The 20,743-nt window shown below is 40.2% G+C and overlaps 2 protein-coding genes and 1 long non-coding RNA gene across 3 annotated transcripts in view; 1 reads left to right on the forward strand and 2 right to left on the reverse strand.

Annotated features, from left to right (window-relative positions):
* LOC117529379 overlaps positions 1–20,743 on the forward strand; it is an 883,736-nt gene that overhangs the window by 430,366 nt on the left and 432,627 nt on the right. The gene's annotated exons all lie outside the window — the stretch shown is intronic.
* Positions 1–20,743, reverse strand: part of LOC117529366 (rab GTPase-activating protein 1) — a 176,219-nt gene that overhangs the window by 75,534 nt on the left and 79,942 nt on the right.
* On the reverse strand, positions 16,800–20,097 carry LOC117529370 (probable G-protein coupled receptor 21). Its single transcript, XM_034192134.1, has one exon. It carries the CDS (start codon positions 18,957–18,959, stop codon positions 17,718–17,720), a length of 1,242 nt encoding a protein of 413 aa, XP_034048025.1. The 5' UTR covers positions 18,960–20,097; the 3' UTR covers positions 16,800–17,717.

Consider the following 20,743-nt stretch of genomic DNA (forward strand, 5'->3'; position numbering starts at 1 on the left):
ACAGATGTTTAGCTGATTACTTTCGGTGAAGCATGACATTCCCATATAGGGCCAGTAGTAGGCAGTGTTTGTAAGTTTTAATCAGTCAAACTACTGCTGAGAACTACAACATATCAGGATGAACCTCTCTTTGGCACAGTGTGTTCTGCTCCAGAGAACAGGAAGTACAAATCTCTGCATCCACTGCAATTCTAATTTTACACAGGTTTATGGCATGACAATTCTTACAAGGACAAATACAGAAACAACAGATACTGGATTATCTGAAATACATACATCTTCAACCACTTATCTGGGAACGGGTCGCAGTGGCAACAGCTTCATCAGGGGACCCCAAACGTCCTTCCCCGGGTTCTCCTCCCAGTTGGATGTGGCCTGGAACACCTCCAGGGAGGCACCCAGGAGGCGTCCTTACCAGATGCCGAAAGATCTCAGCTGACTTCTCTCAATGCAAAGGAGCATCAGCTCTACTCTGAACTTCGCATGAATGACTGGGCTTCTCACCCTATTTCTAAGGGAGACCCCAGCCACCCTCCTGAGCAAACCCATTTCAGCTGCTTGTACCCGCGATCTAGTTTTGCCAATTCTTCTTTGCAGCACCTCTCAAACTCCATCAAGTTGGATGGGAGTGTCGGTGGCACAGCCATTTTCAGATCTTTCCAGAGATATTCAATCAGACTCAGGTCTGGGCTGTGGCTGGGCCACTCAAGGACATTTACAGAGATGTCCTGAAGCCACTCCTTTGATATCTTGGCTGCTTAGGGTCATTGTCCTGCTGTAAGATGTCCCCAGTCTGAGGTCAAGAGCACTCTGGAGCAGGTTTCCATCCAGGATGTCTCTGTACATTGCTGCATTCATCTCTCCCTCATCCTGACTAGTCCTCCCAGTCAGTGCCGCTGAAAACATCCCCACAGTATGATGCTGCCACCACCATGCTTCACTGTAGGGATGGTGCCTGGTTTCCTCCAAGCATCACGCCTGGCATTCACACCAAAGAGTTCAATCTTGGTCTCGTCAGACCAGAGAATTTGTTTCTCATGGTCTGGGAGTCCTTCAGGTGCCTTTAGCAAACTCCAGGTGGGCTGCCATGTGCCTTTTATGAAGGAGTGGCTTCTGTCTGGCCACTCTACCATACAGATCTGACTGGTGGATTGCTCCAGAGAAGGTTGTCCTGGAAGGTTCTCCTCTCTCCACAGAGAAATGCTGGAGCTCTGACAGAGTGACCATCGGGTTCTTGATCACCTCCCTGACTAAGGCACTTCTCCCCCGGTCCCTCAGTTCAGATGGGTGGCCAACTCTAGGAAGAGTCCTGATGGATCTAAACTTCTTCCATTTACAGATAAGGGAGGCCACTGTGGTCATTGGGACCTTACAAGCAGCAGAGATGATTCGGTACCCTTCCCCAGATCTGTGCCTCGAGACAAATCTGTCTCAGAGGTCTACAGACAATTCCTTTGACTTCATGCTTGGCTTGTGCTCTGACATGCACTGTATCCAGCTGCATACATATTTATGCTTAAGGCAACATGCTTGTCTGGGATATCCCTCAGCTGTGATGACAGAGCACAGCAGAGTGGAAATACCACTCTCTGGACTACAGTCTACATACACCTGTCTTTCCAAGATTAATCACCCCTCATTTCATTATTGACACTTATTGTATTTGGAACAAATAGCCTCTAAATAAATAATGTTACCCTACAGCATCCTACCCATGGCACACAAATACATTACATAAATTTTTAACTTATGGTGTAGACTGTAGGTTCCGTGACCTAAACACAACAATAAGGATTTCATTTAACATTCTGCACAAAACATGTTCGAACATTATCTGAAGATAATGGAAGGGTTCAAAGAGTAAAGGATGGATGCCTTTCTAGTCAGTGGAAATGACCAGTAATGCCTCACAGTTTATATTAAATGAACATGATTCTCTAAAAGTCACTGATTTTCTGAACCCGTTTATTCCCATTAAAGGTCATAGGCAGGCTAGAACCAAAAGTCACTGGGCAAGAGGAACAGTACATCCTGGACAGGTTGCCAGTCTGTAACGACACAAAATAATGTTTGGTTTTTTTTTGTTCATTGACATAGGAAGCCACAAAGTTAAAGTACAGTTCTCCTGGAGCCCCAAGGCATTCAGCTTTGCTCTAAGGCAAAGCTTACCATCATTTAAGCTAGGAGTTGCTGCAAGTCCCTATATGCAATACTACTGTAAACCAGGTAATAACCCAATGTGATTCTGAATTATAAATCAGATGACTACAGCTGTAATGATTAAATTAACTGCCCATCATTATATTGGTAATCATTTAATCATTTTGAGTCTTTTTAATGCCCATATTCTATGATGTCAGCTTCTTAAATGTGAATATTCTCACATTTCTTTAATCCTCTCTGACAGTAAAGTGAATATTTTGGTTTGTGAACAAAGCAAGACATTTGAGGACATCAAGTTGGGCTTTGCAAAATACAAATCAATAGTTTTTCACCCTCTTCTACTGTTTTATGGACCAAACAAGTAATGGGATTAATTCACAAAACAATCAGTTTCACTGATTATGAAAATAATTAATTATAACAGCCCTAAGAAATTATGTTAGGATTTTGTTTTCTTTTTCTTTGTCTCAAGAAGAGGCAAAGCCAAATATTTTCTTCCATTTTGTTCTCCTCATCACTGTCTGTTTCGATTTTAACACTTTATAACCTTTATATGTCAGGAATTTTTTTTTCTAATAAGATGAATGCCTTTGTAACAAAATACATGAATTCAGAGTTGAAATTTATTGGCAGAATTTATGGTTACAACTGTTGTGAAATTAACCAAAGGATAATCAACTAATCAGAAACGTATCAATATATTACCAAAAAATAAATTGTTAGATTATGCAAAAAAAAAAAAAAAAAAAATCTATTAATTAACTGATTACAAAAATAATTATTAGTTGCAGCCTGACCACAGACAATCTCCTAATTCAAATCAAAACTTAGAGATACAGTATCTTACACTATACTTTCAACCTGCCCAACTGTAATTCTAGATCTGCTGAATTATCACTAATCTTATATTTTATCAGTATTCAAAGGCTTCTGAAGACACCTAAAATAAAATCATAGATAGTTAAGTTATGAGTCACTCGGCTTGCCCTATAAACATGTCAGTCCTTCCCACGGTTGTAAGATTTCCTTTACAGCATTCACAGGGAAAAAGAGTGAAACAAAAATATTGTGGAAGCACAAGAAGAAATACAGGAAGAAAGGAATACTAAAACAATGTAAGCTGATGGTGATCAGAGCTTTATTTATGTCCTCAAACAGGCCTCCAATTCTGTCATTTCCACCACACCCTCTATTAAGTCATGTTCCTGTGTGCGCACAAAAGTAAGCATGGCCCAATCAAGCAGCTGAACTCAAGAGTAGCACTGAAAGTCAGATTCAGAGGAGGATCTGTTCTAACAGACAGCCAGCAGAAGGCAGAAAAAGTGCTTCAAAAACATTTTTTTTTTTTGGCATTTTTTGTTACAAGCAGGCATCTATGCTAGATCAAGTCCTTATATAGTAAGGTTTCACATCAGGGGCGATGCCAAAAATAAAAAATCATTTTTGGCCATTTTTGGGCCAAAAACTCCCATTTTTAGGTCAAAATTCAAAAATGGTCCAATCCTTTTGATATGCATATCAAATTACTCATCCTGACGAGTAGAGTTAAAAAAAATATATAGTTTGACCTATTTTTGACCTTGCGTTACGTCACAATGACCGAAATGTGGAAAGGTCAACGCACTTTTCGTGAAGGGTCAAATTCATAAAATCTGTTATAATGGTCCGATTATGACATTTTGGTGTCTAATTATATGTTTTCTTGCACAAGAAAACCCAATAAGACAACTTACATAGACCATTATGCCAGTCTTAGCTATGAAAATACAATTATGTCAGATAAGATGGGTCTATTGATTACTTTATCCAACTTCAAAATGGTTATGACATCAAAATTGATCATAATTGGCCTCTTTTACATCAAGCACATGAATTAAATATAAAAAATGCATAAGCGTGTTTTTTTGTGAATATAAAGAAAATCAGAATACAAAGCAAAGAAGACAAACATTTTAGAGTACACTATGGCTAATTTATTAAAATCATTTTTTATGATTCATTGTTTCCATTACACAACATACACTTGATACCTCAAGTATCAGAACCATTCAAAATAAGTGTCAATACACCCACTGACATTATTTTTTGTTATGAGTACCACATTGACAAATTTTAGTTACCTTAAAGGGGCATTCCATAAAAAATTAAACTGATTACCACCCATGTTATGGAAAAACATACGAGGTCTATCCGTAAAGTATAGGTCCTTTTTATTTTTTTCAAAAACTATATGGATTTCATTCATATGTTTTTACGTCAGACATGCTTGAACCCTCGTGCGCAATGCGTGAGTTTTTCCACGCCTGTCGGTGACGTCCATTCGCCCTGTGAGCACTCCTTGTGGGAGGAGTCGTCCAGCCCCTCGTCGGAATTCCTTTGTCTGAGAAGTTGCTGAGAGACTGGCGCTATTGTTTGATCAAAATTTTTCTAAACCTGTGAGACCCATCGAAGTGGACATGGTTCGAAAAATTAAGCTGGTTTTCAGTGAAATTTTAAACAGCTGATGAGAGAGATTTGAGGTGATACTGTCGCTTTAAGGACTGTTCACGGTGGCGAGACGTCGCTCAGACGCTCTCAGGCAGCGTCATCAGCCTGTTTGCAAGCTTAAAACCTCCACATTTCAGGCTCTGTTGAACCAGGACGTCGTGAGAGAACAGAGAAGTTTCAGAAGAAGTCGGTTTCAGCAGTTTATCCGGATATTCCACTGTTAAAGGAGATTTTTTAATGAAAGACGTGCGCGGCGGATTGCAGCGTCGGCTAGCAGCCGCCGCGACGCTCCGTCACAGGAAAAACACCTCTGCTGGAAGCCTTAAGGACAAGTTGGAACATCTCCAGCTGTATAACAATTTCTCATATACTCACTCCACTGAAAGCCATCAAAAGCCAACTGGATTTTAACAAATGGTTATCAACATGGAGGTGTTTTTCCTGTGCCGCTGCGCCGCGTCGGCTGCGTCCCGACGCGCGGACCCGTCCGCACGTCTTTCATTAAAAACATCTCCTTAACAGTGGAATATCCGGATAAAATGCTGAAACCGACTTCTTCTGAAACGTCTCTGTTCTCTCACGACCGTCCTGGATCAATAGAGCCTGAAATGTGAAGGTTTTAAGCTTGAAACAGGCTGATGACGCCGCCTGAGGCGCTGCGCGACGTCTCGCACCGTGGGAAGTCCTTAAAGCGACAGAATCACCTCAAAATCTCTCATCAGCTGTTAAATTTTCACTGAAACCAGCTTAATTTTTCGAACCATGTCCACTCGATGTGTCTCACAGGTTTAGAAAAAATTTTGATCAACAAAGCGCCAGTCTCTCAGCAACTTCTCAGACAAAGGAATTCCGACGAGGGGCTGGACGACTCCTCCCACAAGGAGTGCTCACAGGCGAATTGAACGTCACCGACAGGCGTGGAAAAACTCACGCATGGCGCACGAGGGTTCAAGCATGTCTGACGTAAAAACATATGAATGAAATCCATATAGTTTTGAAAAAAATAAAAAGGACCTATACTTTACGGACAGCCTCGTATATTAATATGATTTGGTAAACTATGATTTGATGTGATTTGACATCATTTGAAGTATAATTTGGGTGTAAATAGAGGGAAAAAGGTACAACAACCACAAACCAAAACAAGACATGTTAGGGCAAAAAATATCAATTTTCTTAGAATCACATTTTCTGATTCATTGTTAACTTTACACATCATAATTTGCAAGTTCAAGCATCAGAGCCATGAGCTATAAATTGTATTGTTAATGTAAGTTCCAAGAGGTACCTTTTTCTCTTGTAATAAATGTAGATCCAAAACTGCATAATTCTAAAATTAGATTACAAATAAACGCATTCAAAAGGACATTCTATATAAATTCCAAACTGAAAATACTGCATTTTAAGTGTTTTGTTGTGTTAGCTACTTAAAGCAATCAACCTGGGTTAAACAGCCTCCTGCATGGCACCACAGGCACCCATGCAACACTGACCACTCTTAAAGCACTTACAGGCTGCAGTCTTGCATTTTGCTCACATCCCTTTTTCCCTCTAAGTTATTGGTTTTCTTGTGCAAGAAAACATGTAATTAGACACCAAAATTGTCATAATCGGACCATCATAACAGATTTTATGAATTGACCCTTCATGAAAAGTGCGTTGACCTTTCCACATTTTCGGTCATTGTGACGTAACACAAGGTCAAAAATAGGTCAACTATATATTTTTGAACTCTACTCATCAAGACGAGTAATTTGATATGCATATCAAAAGGATTGGACCATTTTTGAATTTTGACCCAAAAATGGGGGGTTTTGGCCCAAAAATGGCCAAAAAAATGATTTTTATTTTTGGCATCGCCCCCTGATGTGAAACCTTACTATATAAGGACTTGATCTAGCATAGATGCTTGCTTGTAACAAAAAATGCCCAAAAAAATTTTTTTTTGAAGCACTTTTCTGCCTTCTGCTGGCTGTCTGTACGAGGTTGGTGCAGGCAGATCCTTCTGAAATTATTCATACTGCAAGCCATCGGAATTAATATTTTATAGTGCATGGGTGGAGTTGTTAAATCCAGTGCAAACACTCATTACACTCAGCAACAATCTCTCAGTGAATGATAAGGATCCATATTTACACAATCGCCACTTAGCTATACTTATCTGAAGTGCTGATAGCATGTACAAAACCCTCTCACATAATGGCCAATTAGCTCCGCGGCTGGTTCGTCTATTCAGCTGAAGAGAGGTTTAGAATGAGTGTAGCGTGAGAGGAGAGACCAAAACATACCCAGTGTATCATGACAGTGAACGGAAACAACCGGTTAAAAGCTGAAGACAGGACTGGATGAAGAAAGACAGAGGACTACAGGAAAATAAAGAAGTCATTTCAAATAAATAAACAGTCCCTACCTGAAACTTTGCAAACCCTTGTTGTGTAACAAACTGTACATTTGTGAACTGTAAATAACAGGACAAACCCGCTTCAACTGTGCATGCAGCTGTTGCACAATGTCCACATATCGGTCAGAAATAACAGTGTTGCAGTCTTCTAACCATTCTGTGGTCATCAAGACTTTTCCTGCTATGTACCTGGTAATGCAGACCCAATGTGGCTGGATTTTAGCCCTTCAAACACGTTGCCCACCTCCTGACACCTCCTCACTCACTGATCAGTGTCCATGGGTGTCCAACCCTTCACCATGAGGAAGTCAATAACAGCATGTTGCTTAAACGCATGTCTATGTATGTCGACAACTATGTATATATATGTTACTTCAAAAGGTGATTCTGAGCATGCCTGAAACTGCAGGCGAAAACCGTTTGGTGTAGCGACAATCAATAAGTAAAGAATTATTTTTGTACCAGTTTCACTTTGATATCTTTATTGTTATTGAAATAATCGAGCTGGGGGCAGAACCTTTCAGCCAACAATCACATAACTATCCCAGAAACCATTGAAGAGGTAGGACTTGCCATTCCAAAATAACTGAAAACCAAAATATGTCCTTAGAAACATACCAATAAAACTACATTTTTCACATATGAGCATATGTGACATTGTATGTCTAAAGTCAGTGGCAGAGCTTCCATGGGAAGTGTGAGTAACTGGTCATCTATTGTTTATGCCCTAAGTCTTCTCTGTGGGAAAATTCTAATGTTTGCTTTTAAAGAAACCGAGAAAATGATGTTTACCAAGCTCTTTGCTGCCCCATTCAAACAACACTGACTAACATATTTTGGTAATACACATAATTACATTTTTAAAATCAAGAACAAACAGCAAATGTGACAGCAATTATTCTGGTTCTCTAAGAGGACGTTGCCAAATGCAGTGTAATCCATAAATTGTCTAGACATTCCCTTGAGGAGTGGTAGATAATGCAAATAACAAAAACAACAATGCGTGCGTTCTCTCTCTCTCTCACTCACTCACACACTATATATATATATATATATATATATATATATATATATATATATATATATATATATATTGGGCCCACTTGTGCTGAACTGCTGAATGAACCTTTTACATTTTCAACTTTGTTTTTTTAATCAGTTAACCACATACAGCAACAGATCCAGGTACAGGTACTATCAAAATAAATATAAAAATAGTTAAGCTATCAAATTTACATGAATTTATTTATTTAATTAATTTAGAGCCTGATTTATGCTTCTGCAACTCTGTAACTCCGTGTCATGACGACAGGCGTGACAGTTTTAAAGTTCACCGTCGCTGGAATATGTTTTACTCTGCGCTAATCTGTCCCTCAACATGCTTTTCTTTCTACAATCATCACCTCCAATTCAAAGGTAAGGTGCACAATTTCCGCTTTTTCCGACTCTCTGCAAATTTGCAGACTTTTCTGCCAAACATATGTGATCCCAAAATGTCAGCATGCGCACTGCAAAAACTATTAAAATGAGAGGAAAGAGTGAAAGCAGGAAAGTGTCAAGTCACAGCCGTTTGCTGTGTCTGATTTAACAGGTGCACGTCAGGCTGCGGATCTGTGTTTGAGCACGGTGTGAAAAAATAAACAGTCGGTCTTTTAATCCCTCCAATGACACTGAAATGTTCCCACTTTCCTCAAATCAGCGAGTGTCAGAGCACTGAACTTTAATTTTTGTACCTCTGTTACTGTGCACGTCCAGACTGATCTCTCTGATGTCAGGAGGAGTTTTTAACGGAAATACATTGTAATCGGACAGGACATTTTATCCGATGTAAGTGAAAATCCGTTATACAAAATCCATTATATGCTGTGTTTATTACATGGAAAACAATACAAAAACATCTGGTTATATGATGACGGTTTAGGCAAGTTTTTACTGTGAATGGGACTGAACAATAAATTTACCTCTCAAAACTCTGATAATGAGGTCGCTTCCATCCCACAGGGCTGACTTTATTTTTCCAAATTTTTCTTCTGTTCGGATCTGAAGGAAATCTGTGCATCTTGAAGCCCTTGTTGTGTCTGTGTGTGCATCCAAATGCAAAACAACCCAGCATTTTCAGCGAAAAAAATAAAATAGCTGGATTTACATGCAGACAGATTAACAGCAAACAGTATTTTGGCCCCAAGATGGCACCATGAGTCACGTCACCCTTTTTTTTTTTCGGCTCGCCATGTCAGTTCTCTATGAATAAAGGGACTGTTTTATTGATTAAAGTACTGACTGGAGCGAGATAACATTACATTTATTTTGTCAGTACAGATATACTACAGTTTCAGCACAAATAATTTTTTATACAATAATATGAAATGCGAGGTCTGTTAGAAAAGTATCCGACCGTTTTATTTTTTTCAAAAACCTGATGGATTTGTATCACGTGTGCTTGCATGAGCCAACCTTGAACCTTCGTGCGCATGCGTGAATTTTTTCACGCCTGTCGATTGCATTATTTGCTTGTAAGCAGCCTTTGTGTGAGGATGGGTGTAGTCTCTCGTCGTTTTTTTCTTTGCAAGGAAATGGCGAAACGACTGGAGCAGTGCGACTGCATCAAATTTTGCCAGAAACTGTGCGACAGCCAGGTGGAAACCATTCGGATTATTCAGACGGCTTTCGGTGACGATGGTATGGACATCACACAGATTAAGGAGCGGTACAACCGGTTTAAAGATGGCTGCACAACGGTGGAGAGCGAGCCACGCTCCGGGCAGCCATCAACATGCTGAAATGACCAGATCATTTCCAAAGTGAACGCTGTGGTGATGCGGGACCGTCGTGTGACTATCCGAGAAATTGCGGAAGAGGTGGAAATCAGCACTTTTTCGGCACATTCCTTGTGACAGAAGATTTTGCCATGAAAAGAGTTGCAGCGAAATTCATGCCAATGGCTTGGGCACGAAGCTGATGGCGGAGCAAAAGCGCCACCGTGTTGAAGTCTCAAAGGACATGTTGTGACATGCTCACCTCTTCCACAATTTCTTGAATAGTCACACGACTGAAAAGCCACCGAAAGCCGTCTGAATCTTCCAAATGGTGGAAGAGGTGAGCATGTCACAACATGTCCTGTGAGACTTCAACATGGAGGCGCTTTTGCTCCGCCATCAGCTTCGTGCCCAAGCCATCGGCATGAATTTCGCTGCAACTCTTTTCATGGCAAAATCTTCTGTCACAGTGGAATGTGCCAAAAAACTACTGATGTCCACCTCTTCCGCAATTTCTCGGATAGTCACACGATGGTCCCGCATCACCACAGCGTTCACTTTGGAAGTGATCCGGTCATTTCAGCATGTTTATGGCCGCGTGGAGCGTGGCTCGCTCTCCACCGTTGTGCGGCCGTCTTTAAACCGGTTGTACCGCTCCTTAATCTGTGTGATGTCCATAGCATCGTCACTGAAAGCCGTCTGAATAATCCGAATGGTTTCCACCTGGCTGTCGCACAGTTTCTGGCAACATTTGATGCAGTCGCGCTGCTCCAGTCGTTCTGCCATTTCCTTGCAAAGAAAAAACGACGAGAGTCTACACCCATCCTCACACAAAGGTTGCTTACAAGCAAATGACGCAATCGACAGGCATGCGCACGAAGGTTCAAGGTTGGCTCATGCAAGCACACGTGATTCAAATCCATCAGGTTTTTGAAAAAAATAAAAAGGTCGGATACTTTTCTAACAGACTTCGTATACAAATATTGTGCACAGATTGGTAGTAAATACATAAATAGTGCCTCATTGGTCAAAAACCCATTTTCACTTAAGCAAAATTTTATATATGTTTAACCATATATGATATTTTAACATTCTGTATCTGAAAAGAAATTAATCATCACTGTAACTTCATCACATATTCAACAACAGTGCTCTGAGAGCACAAAATCCCTGCTGGCAAATTCTGCTTCGGTACAAGTGCTTGCTAAATTCTGATAATATTTCAAGGAATTGTATCAAGTTTCCCAAAATTCCTCCTAAAAATGTGAGGGAAGTTGATTTCAGAATGCAGGCACCAACTCATGAAACTGGCAGTGTCTAGGTTTGTTAATCAATGGCCAAAATGTGTCAATCTTGAACAATATTACAATATGCAGATTATCAACCTAGAACAAGGATTTGTACCAAGTTACAACAACCCTTTAGACCTTCAGCCAGCGGGGGATAATAAACTGAGAAACTACTAAATATGAATTAATGACTGTTTCTAAAACTAAACTTGACGACAGGCACCACATGGTCTTCTGTTTCTTCTTAAAGTCAACAATCTGCTTGCCTGAAGATCTGGACCATGACAAAGATTGATGAACACTGGCAGACACATTCAAAGCCATTAGAAAAAGGGAATAAAGAAAATCTGATACTGATTAAATGGCAGATAAAAGAATACCTCTGCATGAGAGTGTGTGTTTTACAGTATTTGTGTAACTTTGTACTGCATGTTGTGTGCACTGAAGAACAACAACAATCTCTACCCTAAACTCGCATTACCTAACACTATCCATCATTGTAAAATGCTGTAGATGTACGTTTCTCCATTAGTCAAATGGGGTTTTCATTCTGAAAACAATCCTGCTCATTTAGAGTGCTTTTATGATACCCAAAACTAATGCAGAATATTAATCTTGATCACAGACATGTCGCAACATGGAGATTCTTGCAACACAACTGGATGCCATTTTAATAGTTGTTTTTAGCAGATATATGTATATGTGGTCAAGGGAACTGAAGCTCAGAGTAGACTCAGTGTTTTATGCACTCTGTAATTCTTCCCAACATGGCAGTGTCGCTCCTTACTGTCGCAACTGGACATTTGTTCCCCTGAGAGCACTGGGGATAACCATTTTCCCAGAGAAAAGTGGGAACAAATGCCTTGTGCTGTGTTATGTTAAGAATGTTTTGACAGAATACGTGCCCTTAAACTATTTGCAAAGAAAGCATTGTTACAAATATTACCACTTTGTGAGTCAATGCACCTAAGTACTGCAGGAAATATGATTAGCTAGAGAGGTTTATACTACACTTAAAATTCTTACCAACTATGGGGGAAAAATACAAGAATGTAAGCATGCTCTCCAATTCACTATTACCTCACAACAGAACTGACAAAAATTAAATAACTACACAATTCTAGTCTTTCATAATAATTGGCAAAACCACTCCCACAACACCTAGAATCCCCCCACCGTCACTAATACAATCATATACATAGACAGGTTATGTCTGCAAATTGCACATGCTTAAACATATGTTGTGAATTATCTGCGTTTTCTTCATCAGTGATACAGCACACAAACACATACAGTGAGGAAAATAAGTATTTGAACACCCTGCGGTTTTGCAAGTTCTCCCACTTAGAAATCATGGAGGGGTCTGAAATTTTCATCTTAGGTGCATGTCCACTGTGAGAGACAATCTTAAAAAAAAAAAAAAAAAAAAACCGGAAATCACAATGTATGATTTTTTTAAAATAATTTATTTGTATGTTACTGCTGCAAATACGAGGTCTGTGAGAAAAGTATCCGACCTTTTTATTTTTTTCAAAAACCATATGGATTTGAATCACGTGTGATTGCATCAGCCAAGCTTGAACCTTCGTGCGCATGCGTGAGGTTTTTCACGCCTGTCGGTTGCGTCATTCGCCTGTGAGCAGGCTTTGTGTGAGCACTGGTCCACCCCTCTCGTCGTTTTTTTTATTGCAAATAAATGTCTGAACAATTTGGAGCTTTGCTGCATCAATTTTTTTCCAGAAACTGTGAGAGACGTCCAGGTGGACACCGTTCTGAAAATTAATATGGCTTTCAGGGACGATTTTATGGGGATTACACAGATTAAGGAGTGATCCAGACGGTTTAAAGATGGCCACAACTGCTGAGAGCGCGCTGCGCTCCGAGCGCCAATCAACAGGCTCACACCCCGCTGAAACAACCAGATCATTTCCAACGTGAAGGCTTTGTTGATCCGGGACGTCGTCTGACTTTCACAAAAAGTCAGAAGGCAAGGACATCAGCACTTTTTCGGCACATTCCACTGTTACAGGAGTTTTTTTCATGGAAAGAAAAGCAGAGGGACACGCCACGGAGCCGTTCATTACGCGGCACAAAACCACCTCCGTGTTGGTCTCACAGGACGGCTTTCAGGTGGATTTCAGACGGCTGTCGGTTGCTTTTCAGTCGTGTGATTATCCGAGAAATTGAGCATGAGCTGGACATGCCCCAACATGTCCTGTGAGGCTTCATCACGGCGTTGCTTTGCGCCATGCAGCTCCACCGCTCTGTATATATGAAATTTTTAACATTTATGAAACACTTCTCTAAACAAGGCCATAGGTTCACTGACCCTAAGAGATTCCCTTCTTGGCACAGTGATCTATTTCTTTTTGTCTCTTTCTCCAAAATTGTATATAATAATCATTAGATTATTAATATATAAACAAAAATAAATTTAAGAAATATTACAATTTGAAAACAAATGCACCCGAACGTTAACGCGTTAGCATCAGGATCCGGATCGTGATCCGGGTCACCACTAAAATTGAGTCACTTGTTCTTCTTGTCATTTCCAACCACTCCACAAAATTTCTATAAACAAAAATAAATTTAAGAAATATTACAATTTGAAAACAAATACACCCGAACGTTATGACAGCTGCAACTGCTTAATGCTAACTTTTAACATTGAAAATGCCATAGACATGCTAACACGTTAGCATCGTGGTCCGGATCACCACTAAAATTTAATCACTTGTTCCTGTCATTTCCAACCACTCCACAAAATTTCATCAAAATCTGTTCAAAACTTTTTGAGTTATCCTGCTGACAGACAGACAGACAGACAGACAGACAGACAGACAGACAAACAAACAAACACGACCGAAAACATAACCTCCTTGGCGGAGGTAATTATAAAAAAAAAAAAAAAATCATACATTGTGATTTCTGGATTTATTTATTTATTTTTTTAGATTATGTCTCTCACAGTGGACATGCACTGTCAGAGAACTTGCAAAATTGCGAGGTGTTCAAATACTTATTTTCCTCACTGTACTCCAGCACATAAAAATTAAGATCAGCTTATTCAGCAGTCACTTTTTTATTGTGATTATATTTTACAGAGGATGAGTTGCACTAGAGTAGAAGTTGCAACCTTTTTCTGTGTTATCAGCTGTTTAATTTGAAATTTCTTGCATTGTTGCAGTGTACTTTTATTTTTTGCACTTATTCTTTTATTATTGGAGTTTCTTGTGTTTAGTGCTTTGAATCCTGGGAAAGACCTATATAAATAATAATATTTATTATCTATATTATGCGTGCGTGTATATTCGTGTGTGTGTATGATTTCAGTAACAGAGAAACTGGGGAGAGCTGACATTTGCCGTTTGGTATGCTTATGTATTTTGGGTCAAGGATGATCACTGCGAAAATGGAAAGTTGACAGGACAAATACTTTTGGAGAAATTAGCAATATTAGCTAACAACAGTGACCAATTAACACTGTGCTACAATGCACCATGGGAGTTCCGGGTTTTAGGGTTTAAAATGTTGTTACTGTGGTTCATGTTAGTTTAACAGTACTGTTCATGTCACTGAATCATTGTTTTTGAAGTTCAATTGGTTTAGTCAGCCAGTCAAGTGTCATGCTGAGCAGGAAGGCTCCTGGTTCAAATCCCACCCCTGCCACATTTCTCCACATAAAGTGGAGTTGCCTCAGGAAGAGCATCCGGCATTATACTTGTGCCAATTCAACATGCAGATCCACCTTGAATCTGGTGTGGTGACCCTGAGTTCAAACAAGGTAGCAGCCGAAGGGACTGACTAGACAAGTGTCATGTTGCCATTACCATGAGTGAGAAGTGTAGTGTGTCTGATGTCTTCTGTTACAGTCTCTGTTTGTGGGTGTTTAAAAATAGAAGCACCTGCTTCTGGCAGAATGCAGAAAAGACAAAAAGCTCTGCGTGAGTGCGTGTGCATAACTTTGATCATGGACAAACTGGGGAGAGCTGACATTTGCCGTTTGGTATGCTTATGTATTTTGGGTCAAGGACGAACGCTGCCAAAACAGATCCTTGGTCTAATATTTTTGGAGAAACTATGGATAGTCATAAACAACACTGAACAATGGATGTTGATAATTACACGCCATTCAGGAAAGGGGGTGGTAAATCATCTATATATTAAAAGCGTGCGTGCATGATCTAATTTAGTAAGTTCAATGTAATTATATAATTGTAAACACATGGATGACACAAGAAAGTGAAAACACTTATTTCCATGGTGGTCCATTTAAAAAACAAATGACAAAATAGTAGGGATATAATAACAAACTAATAATAATATTAATGATAACAATAAAGTGTGTTTATGATAACCTAAACAATTTATGAATACATTGAGACAGTAAATTAACATTAGAAAAGTTCCTACTCTAAAAATGATTGAGGCCTAAGGTTCTAAAAACAATTTGGACTCACACGCCATTCCAACTCATTTAGAAACTTTGCATAATTATTGCCACCCTTGAAAAATGTCAGTTACCTATTTTATAAACACTACCCAGTCTAGAGCCTGTGGATCCCCACAGGCAACATATTATTATTATAGAATTTCTTTCTAGATTTATTTATTTTTGGAGTACATAAGTCGCATCAGAGTATGCGTCACAGTAAAATTCATCCTTTGTCTGTACAACATTTAAAGGAAATATACCTTTACATATGACCATTTTAATTTGTACACAAAGGCAACAGTGAGAAACGGTCTTAGTCTGGAGTTAGAGAGAGAGCGAGAGAGAGACCACAGTGAGCAAAAATGTGACTGGAGCAAAAATGCCCAGAAGCTGCTTGAGGTTCAAAGGGTGAAAGATGATATAACTCCAGAAATAATGCAATGGTAATGGGATGTAAAAAGTAGGTAAAAAACAATAGATTCAAACCAGTGAATATGTAAAGACCTTTTTTCCAGACAGGCAAGCTGCAAAACAGCAAACACCATCTTTTTACTTTCAAACATACAAATCCTTAATTTCCTTCACAGCTCTGTTCAAACATGACAGGACAGTCAAAACGCCTACTGCAGACTGCACCATATTTAGTCAGTAATGTCTGTCAAAGTAGGAAGCTCTGTATAAAGCTAATGATCAAACATTTTAAACTCTAACTTGGGCTGGCACAGATTAAAACAAACTGGAACATACTATTCATGTTGTTATCTACTGTCCTTAAATAGATGTCAATGAAGAGTAGAACAGAAAATCAAATCTTCCCAGTTTTGTGTAATTGGTTTGTGCACTCCACATAAACTTCAAGCGTGCCAAAATCATGTGCATGTGTCTTTTTTTTAATCTTACTGTCCTGTCAAGTACCACCCTTTATTAATATGACTGAGGTGGAGAATTACCCCTGGTCTTTTCCAATATGGTAACAAGAAGTGAAACTGCAGAAAACTGCTATCATAAATTAGAAGTATGAAATTAATAAATACCTGAAGTTTGACTCGACTTATGATTCCTCTCTTCCTCTTCACATGTAGCCAAAAACTCAACTTATGTGTAAACTGTTAGAGAATTTTGCTTGAGTTTTCTTTTGGATGAACTAGAATTACATAAGCCCCCCCCCCCCCCCCCCCCCCCCAAAAAAAAAAACACATGGGTTTAGTAAATCAAACACACTGACAGACACACAAAGTTTGTTGAGACTTGGGTTTTTTTTGGTTTTGTTTTTTTTACTGTTAACAGTCGTACACCAAAGGTAGCATCTAATGGCACATACTACAAACACGTTCACATGTAAATGTACTACTTAGTAGTTCAAGGTACAAGTTTTCTGTCATATTCACTGACATGACTCAATAAATAATCAAAACTTAATACATCATCAATAGCTGTCTTAATACAGACAAACCACATTTGGTACGGTCAATGTAAACACACTAAAATTACATTTGCATGAGGGCTACACATTCTGAATTTTACTCAAAGTGTCTCTTGAACAAGCACAATCGCTTAATATACTAACAACACAGACAAATACAAATATACACGGTTGCTTCACTTTTAGTTTTTAAACACAGGGCGTAAACATCACACAACACATTTAAGGAGATTGCTATGGTTGACTCCACCACTTCACCAAAATTAAGCAATTAACCATTTTAGTTGGATTTTTCTACTTTTTTTCCCCTCTCTTTCGTTTATACTGGTTTGCAAAACAAAAAACACATTTCACAAAACTTCAATTTCATAGGTTTTTCTTCATGTCAATGCGCTTACATTCTGCTTTTTTGGCTAAATAATTTAAAGACTTGATTCCTGTTTAAAAAACAGAGTTTATCCTCTTGACATATTCACCATTACACAACTTTTCTTCATAATTCCTCACTTTATTCAATACTCCAGCTTTCCTTGAATATTTTCAAACACCTTTACAGGTTATTTAGGCTCATTTAATGCTCCATTAGTTTGCTCTCGATTCCCTCCGAGTTCCTGCTAAACCATGTGCAATAGAGGTGGTAACTGTGTGGTAACTTGGTAACTTATAGACCCATCAGAAACAGTAGTGGCATATCTACCTTCCTTCCACACCATAGCACATTTTTTTTTAATTTTCATGACAATTTTCAAGTTCTTGGCTTGCATTAAACATGGCATGTCATTCCAAATTTTATTTCCCTATGACCATATCCATACACAGACCCGCCACATTCCCTTTCAACAGACCCAATGAAAGTTTTTTTGGTGCTCCTAACCCCAAAGCCACCACTGCTGCGCTGTAGACAGAGGGAGCAAAGGCGCTTGAAACCCTTTCTGAAAGCAGAATTGGAGAGGCTGTAGATCAGACAGTTACAGAAGCTGTTGCTGATGGCCAGCCATGTGGTAAGGAATGATGCTGCAGGGTTACGATATAACCCTCCACTCTCCAACAAAAAGTACAGAATGTAGGGTAACCAGAGAATATAAAACACGCTGGTGATAGGGAACAACACCATAGCATACCGTTTGTCTGGATATGTGGCTGGGGGCTGCTGATATTGCTTGTGGTTCAGTAGTTTTTGTTGCTGGGACATGTGTGGCAAGTGACTTTTCTCCCCCCAAATGGTATTCTTGCCTGTCGATACCACTGTCATTCCTGGTCCCTGCAACTGTTGGGGCCGATAACGTGCATGGCGCTCGCTAATTTCCCTGGTGTGCTGTCTGCAGATCTTGAAGATGTTGGCGTAGGTGAAGCAGACAGTTAGAGCAGCTGGGGCATAGAGCAGTGCAACAATAAATGCTGTGAACGTTGGACGCGTCTTCCACTCAATTGCGCACCACTCCACCACATCACCATGGTAACCAGGCTTTCCCCACCCAAGAAAAGATGGTAAAAACATCAGTGCTGAATACAGCCATATCACGACAATGCAGCAGCGCACACGACAAGGTGTTACTAAAGTTGTGTAGGTCAGAGGTCGCGTGATGGCAATGTAGCGGTCCACACTTACACATGCTAAAGATACCATTGAAACAGACTTCAAAACGGATACCATATACCCGAACACCTGGCAGGTGAGTTTGGGGTTGAGGCTCTGGAGGTGATGTAGGAGAGACAAAGACGGGATCAAGCAGCTAAACCCCACCAACAGATCAGCATAAGCCATAGTCTGGATGAAAGCACTCGTAGTGTGTTGGCTTAGCAAGGGTGCGCAGTGAAAGACAAAAATCACCACCAGGTTGCCAGAAATAATAAGAACAGTAAGAAGAAGTATGATGGAGACTTCTAAGAGGCAAGTATTGAAAATCTGGGAGCTGCCGATCTGAAGCAAGCAGAAAGGAGCGGAGACATTTGATGGGTGCAGATCAGAGCTCTGGTTCAATAGAACCAGGGAGGAATTCACCATCTTGAGTAGGAATGTACGTATGAAAACTCCTTCACGGGACAAAGACTAGTCTGTCAAGTAGTTGGTAGCTTCTGAGCCTAGCTGTAGGATTTCAGTCAAAATCAAAAGCTCCATAGTTGATTCCATGTTCATAAAGTCACCGTCTGTCATTCCAAATGCAAAATACATAGAGAGCACAAAAACAGAAGCATGCCTCCTGGAGTTAATCTTTAGTGCAAAAAATTACAGGCTCAAACAAACGTATAAAACGTTGAAGGTATGCAGACTTAAAAACTGATGAGCACACAAAAACAAATGGGTGCATTTGTTTCCCCGTGTAAGCGACAAGAGTCAGAAATGTGAATGCCTTTGTTGAAAGGAATTCAGTTGTGATCTGGGCTTGAAATGCATTTCCTCCATACAATGTCAGAGACGTCTCCAACATGCCACAGCTACAGACAGCCCAGATCAAAGACGTTCGCTCTGTAAAGTCCACAGAGTCTACACAGGTTCCAGTTGAAAGACAAGGGGTAACACAGCAGACAGAAGGCAGCTTTAAAGTCAATTTGTCATTTTCATTCTGCTGTCTTATTCCACCTCTCTCACTTCCTTTTTCATTCCTCTTCTTTTCTTGCTGCTCCTTTCAGCACTCCTCTGTTTTCCTGCTCTTGTTTCCGTCTGGTCCGTCGCTGTAGTTTTGCAGTAGAGAGGTGAGGAGAGGATGAGCAGGGTTGCCAGAGTCAGCGCTGTGTCGGAATGCACGTGCTTGCACAGAAACACAACTCAGCTGTTAGGTCTATCCTGAAGAGCAGGAACAATGTCTGGAATGGAAATGAGGTAGGCGCAGGCAGACACAGATGGTGGGAGAACCCCGGACGCATTTATCCTTCTTTGCCGTCTCGCTCACTCTCTCTGTCTCCCAGTCTCCAGAAACAGTGACACAGAGGCCCCTCCCCATCCCTGTGAATGCAACCAATGATCAACGGCAAGGGCACGAGGCTGCCTCCTTCTACCGCCCCATTACCCCTCCCAGTTTTTCTGTGCCAGTGTTGCTCATGAGCACACAAGGCTGAACCATGCCATCTCATGCTTTAAAATTCCGTAACACTCACTCTTATTTCAAGTGTTGTAAGAATGATTTCCGAACAACAAATGTCTTTTGTCACTTCAGAGTTTTGCACGTGTCATTGTATAGCATGGAAAAGGTTTTTAGAAACAATGATTCCGCCTCACGCCCTATGACTGCTGGGATAGGCTCCAGCCCCACGTGACCCTTAACTGGACTAAGCGGTAGAAGATGGATGGATGGATGGATGGATGGATTTTAACAATGTCTGCTTTGTTAATTTATCAATTACGAGGTCTGTTAGAAAAGTATCGGACCTTTTTATTTTTTTCAAAAACCATATGGATTTGAATCACGTGTGATTGCATCAGCCAAGCTTGAACCTTCGTGCGCATGCGTGAGGTTTTTCACGCCTGTCGGTTGCGTCATTCGCCTGTGAGCAGGCTTTGTGTGAGCAGTGGTCCACCCCTCTCGTCGAATAATTGCGAATAAATGTCTGAACGATTTGGAGCTTTGCTGCATCAATTTTTTCCAGAAACTGTGAGAGACCTCCAGGTTGGCTTTCAGGGACGATTTTATGGGGATTACACAGATTAAGGAGTGCTCCAGCCGGTTTAAAGACCGCCCACAGCTGCTGAGAGTGCGCCGCGCTCCGAGTGCCGATCAACAGGCTGAATCAACGAGATCATTTCCAATGTGAAGGCTTTGTTGATCCGGGACGTCGTCTGACTTACACAAA

Source organism: Thalassophryne amazonica, chromosome 17 (assembly GCF_902500255.1).
Source record: "Thalassophryne amazonica chromosome 17, fThaAma1.1, whole genome shotgun sequence".
NCBI lineage: Eukaryota > Metazoa > Chordata > Actinopteri > Batrachoidiformes > Batrachoididae > Thalassophryne > Thalassophryne amazonica.

Excerpts from the sequence above, each read along its gene's own strand:
- LOC117529370 (XM_034192134.1), bottom strand. The coding sequence starts at position 18,959 with ATGGTGAATTCCTCCCTGGTTCTATTGAACCAGAGCTCTGATCTGCAC.